At 45.5% G+C, this 8378-nt stretch overlaps 1 protein-coding gene across 1 annotated transcript; it reads left to right on the top strand.

The window, feature by feature from the left end:
* Positions 1 to 482: 482 nt before the first annotated feature.
* On the top strand, positions 483 to 6469 carry LOC147652445 (uncharacterized). Its single transcript, XM_086894142.1, has 2 exons — positions 483 to 4584; positions 5404 to 6469. The coding sequence occupies exon 1, from the start codon at positions 483 to 485 to the stop codon at positions 2199 to 2201; it is 1719 nt and encodes a 572-aa protein (XP_086750268.1). The 3' UTR covers positions 2202 to 4584; positions 5404 to 6469.
* Positions 6470 to 8378: the final 1909 nt, after the last annotated feature.

Here is an 8378-nt window from a genome sequence, read left to right as displayed (position 1 = left end):
GGAGCCTTCGGGAAAGCCGCGGCTTGGTAGCTCATAAAAAGTCATACGTGCACGAAGACGCCCTCGCAGGAAATTGCTGTAAGTACTGTGAGGTTGAGCGGGTGATCGGGCGAGTTTGTGAGAGACGTGACCTGGTCACGAAGCGAGTGTGGACTTCAAGGCCGCGTTTCCATCCTCCCGCGAGGGAATTGGCCGGCCGCGAAGGAAGCGATTCTGTGAGAAAGGGTCTCTCTTTCCTTACTCGTAAAGCCTGAGGCTAAAGGGAGTCTCAGGGGACCGATCAAAAAGGGGCTGAGAGAGGAAGGGACGTCCAGTCGAGCTCTGGAACTGGTAAACTCTCTCAGCCAAAAGATTTAGAAAGTCGGAGCACTGAGAAAACCCCGGTACAGCTAACCGAGAGGTAAGTATTAGTGCGACCTTGGACTTTCAGAAACGAAAAGAAAGACGAACACAACGCAGAGCAGGTAAGAATCGTAAGAAAAATGGGGCAGAGAAAAAGTAGAGTGCAAAAACTAGATAACGAGAAAAGCCCATCAGAGGAACCAAAACAAATGCTAGACATCCCACCGGAGAGTCCTTTAGGGTGGATGTTGAGAAATTGGGAAAGTTGTCCCGAAAGACGAGGGAAATCCAAAGCAAAAATGATTTATTACTGTGCCGAGATCTGGGGAGGACAGGAATTAAGAAACTGTCTCACTTGGCCAGTATTGGGGACATTTGATAGATGGACGTGCAGAGAATTACTCGCACACTTAGAGAAAAAGGTCTCTTCAGACGCTGAGGAGAAAGAATATGCTAAACTCTGGTTAAATACCAAAGTACGGCTGTTTCCAGTAAAACATAAAAGCGAACATAAGACAGAGACCTGGGAACCCCTGGATCACTTACCCCCTCCATACCGCGGGCCAGTAGAGCCTTCGGCGATGGATCAAGTAGTACCGTCAGCACCCGAGGGTTCCTTAGGGCAACCGACAGGAGCACGCTCTCCTCAACCACCGGGAGTGGTGCCGGAAACCCTCACTACCCCCCCACCTGTAGAAAACCTAGCCACCGCACCCTCTCCGGAGTCGATGTTGGCGCAAGGATGGGGCTTACCCCCTCCACAAATCCCGGTCCGGCCCTCACAGCTGGGACCACCGAAAGTATCAGAAGAAAACCCTCTGAGTCACCTAGCTGCGGCAGACATCCCGCCAGCAATGAGGGGAAACCCTCCCGCAAACTCCAGTTCCCCTCCTGCAAGCAGGACTCGGTGGAAATCAAAAATAGGGAATGGAGAATGGGGGGAGACAGAAAATGGGCATCGAATGTTCCCTCTCAGGGAAGTGCCGACCGCCCCCGGAATAATTGGATTTGTAAACGTACCCCTTAACTCAGGGGATGTACGAGCATTCAAGAAAGAAATGGGGCGACTGCTAGATGACCCATTTGGGGTGGCTGAAAAGTTAGACGATTTTCTAGGAAGTAGCATCTACACCTATGAAGATCTCATGGCCATCCTGAGATCCCTGTTTAGCCAGGAGGAAAGAGAGATGATTAAGCAGGCAGGCATCAGAGATTGGGAAAGGCGTCACCCGCAGGGAACACCCGGCGACCAAAAGTGGCCGAGTGTGAGCCTGAGTTGGAGTGCCCAGACCGAGGAAGGAAGAAGAAGCATGATAGATTTAAGGAATATCATCATGCAGGGAATAAGAGAGGCGGTCCCCAGGGGACAAAACATAAGCAAAATATTTGGGGAATGTCAAAGAAAGGAAGAATCCCCTACCGAATGGTTAGAAAGGCTGCGGAGAAGTCTGCAGATTTACTCCGGGACTGATCCCAGTTCCCCGGTGGGGGAAGTCCTGCTTAAAACTCAATTTGTGGCTAAATCATGGGAGGACATTAGGAAGAAACTTGAGAAAATTGATGGATGGCAGGAGAAGAGTCTCCAAGAGCTTCTAAGGGAAGCTCAAAAGGTTTATATGAGGAGAGAAGACGAAAAACAGAAACTTCAAGCCAAAATATTAGTGGCTGCAGTAAAGGAAGTTCAAAAACAAGAACAGAAACAAGGTAAACCAATACCTAAGAAACAAAAGGGATCTCAGAAGGAGGAAACTCCTCCTCGAAAGGATCCTCCAGAGTGTTTCTACTGTAAGAAAGTAGGACACATAAAAAGGGATTGCAGGAAACGAATGAAAGATGAACAAATATTTAAAGAAGATTAGGGAAGTCTTGGGCTCTTTCAAATGGGGACAGTAACAGCAAAAGAGCCCTTGATAAAATTGAAGGTAGGTCCCCACCGCCAGGAAGTGAGTTTCCTGGTTGATACCGGGGCTGAGAGAAGCACCCTGCAGAAATTACCTATAGGGTGTGAAACGAGTAAAGAAAAAGTAATTGTAATTGGCGCAAAGGGAGATCCATTTAAAGTCTCGGTAATCAAAGAGGTGGAAATCGAGTCGGAAAATAAGATATGTTTAGGGAATTTGTTGCTTGTGGAAGAAGCAGACTACAATCTATTAGGGAGAGATATGATCATAGCTTTAGGAATAAATATCGTTGTGAAAGATTCAGAATTAGTCGTAAAGGTGTTACATTTGACTTCAAAAGATGAAAAGGAAATCGACCCCCGAGTATGGCACTCAAAAGGGGAAGTGGGGAAATTAGATATTGCTCCCATCAAAATTGAAATTGAAAATCCAGAGAATCCGATAAGGATCCGACAATACCCCATCCCAGCCGAAGGGAGGAGGGGTTTGAAATTAATAATTGACAAGCTGCTCAAAGGAGGCACCCTCGAACCCTGCATGTCCCCACATAACACCCCCATCCTGGCAGTGAAGAAAGCCGATGGGAACTTCCGATTGGTTCAGGACCTGAGAGCTGTAAATGCTAGAACCCGAACCAGGTTTCCGGTGGTAGCAAATCCTTACACTCTACTAAACAGACTCTCACCAGAGGATGTATGGTATAGTGTAATTGATTTAAAGGATGCATTCTGGACATGTCCTTTGGATGAAGGGGGTAGGAATTTTTTCGCTTTCCAGTGGGAGGACCCGGATACCAATCGAAATCAGCAATTGCGGTGGACAGTCCTCCCACAAGGATTCGTAGAATCTCCGAACTTGTTCGGACAAGCCTTAGAGCAATTACTCACTCAATTCACTCCAGAGGAAGGGACAAAACTATTACAATATGTAGACGATTTGCTAATCGCCGGAATCACGGAGGAGCAGGTGAAGAAATGTACCATTTCCCTGCTGAATTTTCTGGGACAAAAAGGGTTGAAAGTATCTAAATCCAAGCTGCAATTCACAGAGCCCGAAGTAAAATATCATGGACATTGGATATCGCAAGGGAAAAAGAAATTAGATCCCGAGAGGGTGGCGGGAATTCTTGAACTTCCTGCCCCACAAACCAAGAGACAAATTAGGCAATTTTTAAATTTTTAGGGCTCATGAGATATTGCAGACAGTGGATTGAAGGATACAGCGAGAAGGTGAAATTTCTGTATGAGAGACTAAATACAGATCGATTAAAATGGACAGGGCAAGACGAAATTAAATTTCAGGAACTAAAGAATGCCCTCGTCACTGCTCCAGTTCTAACATTACCGGACATAAAGAATTTCAACTGTTTGTTGATATAAGTGGACAAGCAGCACAGGGAGTTCTGACCCAGGAATGGGCAGAAAAGAAAAAACCCATAGGGTTTTTGTCCAAAATCCTAGATCCAGTCAGTCGGGGCTGGCCTACTTGCTTGCAAGCAATTGTGGCAGTAGCACTGTTGGTTGGGGAAGCCAAAAATGTAACGTTTGGAGCTCCCCTGATAGTTTACACCCCACATGACGTAAGAAACATCTTACAACAAAAAGCAGAGAAATGGTTGACTGATTCAAGGCTTCTGAAATATGAAGCCATGTTAATCAGCTCGCCAGGACTGGAATTAAGGACGACCTCTGCACAAAACCCTGCACAATTTTTGTATGGAGAACCGACAGGAAAGCTACTTCATAGTTGTATTGAGGCAGTAGAATTACAGACTAAAGTAAGACCCGATCTGGAGGATCAGGAATTGGAAGGAGGAGAAAAATGGTTTATCGATGGTTCCTCGAGAATGATAGAAGGAAAACGTAAATCGGGATATGCCATCATAAACGGCATAACAGGACAGACTGTAGAATCAGGTCCCCTAAAGGCAAATTGGTCAGCACAGGCGTGTGAACTTTTTGCTCTCCTAAGAGCCCTTAAAGGCTTGAAGGGAAAAAGGGGAACCATCTATACAGATTCGAGGTATGCATTTGGGATAGTGCATACCTTCGGGAAAATTTGGGAAGAAAGGGGTCTGATCAACACCAAAGGAAAAGGATTGATACACGAGGAAATAATCAAACAAATTTTAGAAGCGGTCAGAGAGCCACAGGAGATATCTGTGGTTCATGTAAAAGGACACCAGACCGGACGACAATTCCATACAAGGGGAAACAATTTAGCGGATAAAGAGGCGAAAAGAGCGGCATTGTTAACCGTAAGTATTTCTGAGCTATCCCCAAGGGAACCTCCAGAGGTTTCAGTGCTTCCTTCGGAAAAGGAGCAGGAAGACTTCAAAAAGGTAGGTGGACATTTCAAAGAGGGTAAATGGTGGTTACCTGACGGGAGGGAGCTGGTCTCAAAGGGAATAGCAAAAGGAATACTCAAAAGACTACATGCACAAACCCATTGGGGGACCAGGGCATTGGCGGAACAATTTCTAAAATTCTTTGGGTGTAAAGGAATCTTCGAGCTCGCAAAGCAAGAGGTACAAGGGTGTGTGATATGCCAAAAGGTAAATAGATCGAATTTTAGACAAATTAACTGGGGAGGTCGGCCATTCTCATACCGGCCATTTGAAAGAATTCAAGTGGATTTCACAGAATTACCAAAAATTGGTAGAAACAAATATTTGTTAGTTATAGTAGATAAATTGACACATTGGGTAGAGGCCTTTCCCAGAGCTAAGGCTACGGCCCAAACAGTGTCTAAAATTCTACTAGAAGAAATAATTCCTAGATATGGTATTGTAGACCATATTGACTCGGACCAGGGCACACATTTTACCTCAAAAATTATCAAACAGTTGTCCGATGCATTAGGGATCAGATGGCAATATCATACTCCCTGGCACCCTCAGAGCTCGGGGCAAGTAGAAAGGATGAATCAGACGTTAAAATCACAAATATCCAAATTGACAATCGAAACAAAAATGTCCTGGATCAAATGTCTCCCCTTGGCATTGTTGAATATAAGAACCATGCCGAACTCAGAGACAGGACTGTCCCCCTTTGAAATGCTGTATGGAATGCCATACAAGCATGGTATGCCGGTTGAACATCCTCAAATAGAGGATGTGCAACTCCAACCATATCTCATTTCTATAAATAAAAACTTACAGGAGTTAAGGAGAAGAGGATTGATTCCTCAGAGCAGCACGTTGGGATTTCCGATCCACCAAATTCAACCAGGGGACAAAGTATTGATCAAAGTGTGGAAAGAACAACCCCTCAGTCCTCACTGGGAAGGACCATTCCTCGTCCTCCTGACTACAGACACCGCGGTTCGCACGGCTGAAAAGGGCTGGACACACTCTTCCCGAGTGAAGGAAGTTTCGGTTCACGATCCCCCCGAGTGGAAAATTGTAACCCCTCCGGGAGAATTGAAAATCAGGCTTCAGCGGAACGGCAAATGAACAGCGAAGAAAGGATAAGTTGTACCAATTTCGAATGTTATTGTTTTCCTTTTGTACATTTTAAGTGTGCATATTGTAAACAAACGTGGGTGACTCATTGTTTAGGGGGGCAGAAACCAAGAGGGTTGTGTGCCGTGTGTTACAAAGAGGAATTAGAACAGACCAACCTTTTTCTAGCACTTGCTACCCGGGTGGGCATCTTGGAACTCGACTCTCCGGAGTGGTTCCGATTTTTTCAAAAGGGACTACAAGGTCATTTAGACTGTAAGGCGGAACCTCTAATAATCGAGTGCCGCCGAAACGTAAAGGTACCGTGCAGGAGCGGCACAATCAAGGCATCTCGGTGGGCAACCTTTAAAAGGAGGTTTGCCATCAGGACGTCAAGGGCCCCTGAAGACAGTCCTTGCTGCCGAGAAGATGGTTATCCCCACCGTATGTTCTTATACAGGCGGAGGGAATGGCAGAGGGATGCGATTGTGGGGAATCCTGACGATCCTGAACCTAGCCATGTGCTGGGCCGAGGGGATGGACCCCGAGGCGCCTCCAGGGACGACCTCCCTGGGGAAGTGTGAGCAGTGCCAAACTGCCACAGGAACCGAGCGATTGATCACTTGCCCTCCGGAATTGCACGCAGGGGAATGCTGGGCAAATGATACCCAAATGGACCTGTGTAAGCTAGAAAAGAAAATTTGGTGCTCCACCCCGGGGATAAGTACTGGAAAAAGGCAATCACATATCACAGGGGGAAGAGAGGTCCAAGCGACCCACCTACGAAGTAGAAGAGAAATAGGAGGGGTTTCCCCAATCTCGGTCTGCGGGCAGTGTAATAAAACTGTCTGGATTGGGGGAAAGAAACAGTCGACGTTCATTGCGTATCACAGAGTCAACCCCTTGTGTTACAATAAAGCAAACTTAAAATATTGTACCATGGGAGGGAAATTGTACTGCGAAGGGAGGAACCTGAAACACGAAACGAAAGTGTCATTCAGTAATGAACCTATAGTTTTGGATTTACTGAAAAATGACGATGACAGGGTGTGTCTACAGTTTGATCAGGTGATCTGTTTTGCAAAAGATGAGGATGGTTCAGACCCTGAAAATAAAATAAAACAATTGACTCTTGAACTAAAAAGACAGGAAATGGAAAACAAAAGAAAAAGACTAGAACAAGAGAGGTTAAACTCTCTCAGTGAGCAATATGAGCAATTAGAAAAACAATACGATAATTGGAAACTACCTAGCCCTAATCAGAATCTATTTATAGATCTGATGCAAGAAATAGCCACCGAATTAGGATTAACTAATTGTTGGATATGTGGCGGCCTGAAATCAGCCGAAAGATGGCCATGGAAGGGAGAAGGATTAACCCCGGAACAATTACTTAAGTGGACAGGATTGAAATTATCTAAAACAACCCGGCGACCAGAGGGGTAGGTGATTGACAAAAGAATCATTGGAACATTTTGCATCAGTCGGGAAGGAAGGGAATTCACCGAGCTAGTTGGTTACACCCCGTGTGTAAAAACTCTCTCGGTAAATTCAGATAAAAAGACAAAAATCTGGCAGCCAGAATCACCCGAGGGCTATTGGAGCCAATCTCGGGAAAATAATTGCGAATGGGTAGATTTAATTGGTTTATGCTGGAACAAACAGGACGGGGCGAATCCCTTCCATGCCTTTCTCGGCCTGAGGGAATATTGGGAGGACCCGGCAAAACTTAACAGAGATTGGAAGGCACCGGATGGGATTTACTAGATATGCGGAAAGAAAGCATACAGTGAATTACCCAGAAATTGGAAAGGATCATGCACACTTGGAATAATTCGGCCTTTCTTCTTTACATTACCTAAGGATGAAAGTAGGTCTTTAGGTGCTCCCCTCTTTGAAACTCTAGCCCGACAAAAGAGGGAATTGAAACGGGAGCTACCAATAGCCGGGGGTAACCACAAATGGAAGGGGGAGGAATGGCCCGCCGAAAGGATCATACAATATTATGGACCGGCAGCATGGGCAAATGATGGCAGTTGGGGATACAGGACCCCAATCTACCTCCTCAATCGGCTCATTAGGTTACAGGCTGTGGTAGAAGTTGTTTCAAACCACACTTCAGAAGCCCTGGAACTCCTAGCAAAACAACATTACCAGATGAGAGCTTTTGTATACCAAAACAGACTAGCTCTCGACTATTTGCTAGCTGAGGAGGGAGGAGTGTGTGGTAGATATAACGAGTCAGAGTGTTGCATGGAAATAGATGACTTCGGAGAAACTATAAAGGGTCTAGCTGCTGAAATAAAGAAAGTAGCCCATGTACCAGTCCAGAAATGGAATTCGATTTTACAAGCTTCTTGGTGGGATCAAATTTTTGGACAAGGGGCATGGTGGAAAAAGCTAGTATTCTTTATAGGATGTTCAATTGCCGGAGTCATCTTCCTACCCTGCCTAATTCCTTGTCTGATCAGACTGATACATTCTGTCGTTCAAGGAATGCAGATTGCCTCTCTCCCAATAGACCCAGAAAAGGCACAAGGAAACACTGCCCTTCTTTCTAAAATCATGAAGTTAGAGGAAGAAAAAGAGAGTAGAAATGCGGTTAAAGCATTGAGAGAATTTGAAAACAAACATATGTTATCCCCAGAAAATGTAGAGGAGTCAGACAAAGAGGAAAGCGACATTATCTAAAC

This window comes from Cyanistes caeruleus, chromosome 6, assembly GCF_971803275.1.
Source record: "Cyanistes caeruleus chromosome 6, bCyaCae1.hap1.1, whole genome shotgun sequence".
Classification (NCBI taxonomy): domain Eukaryota; kingdom Metazoa; phylum Chordata; class Aves; order Passeriformes; family Paridae; genus Cyanistes; species Cyanistes caeruleus.
Note: the sequence above shows the minus strand (reverse complement) of the source record. Positions and strands in the feature narration are given on the sequence as shown.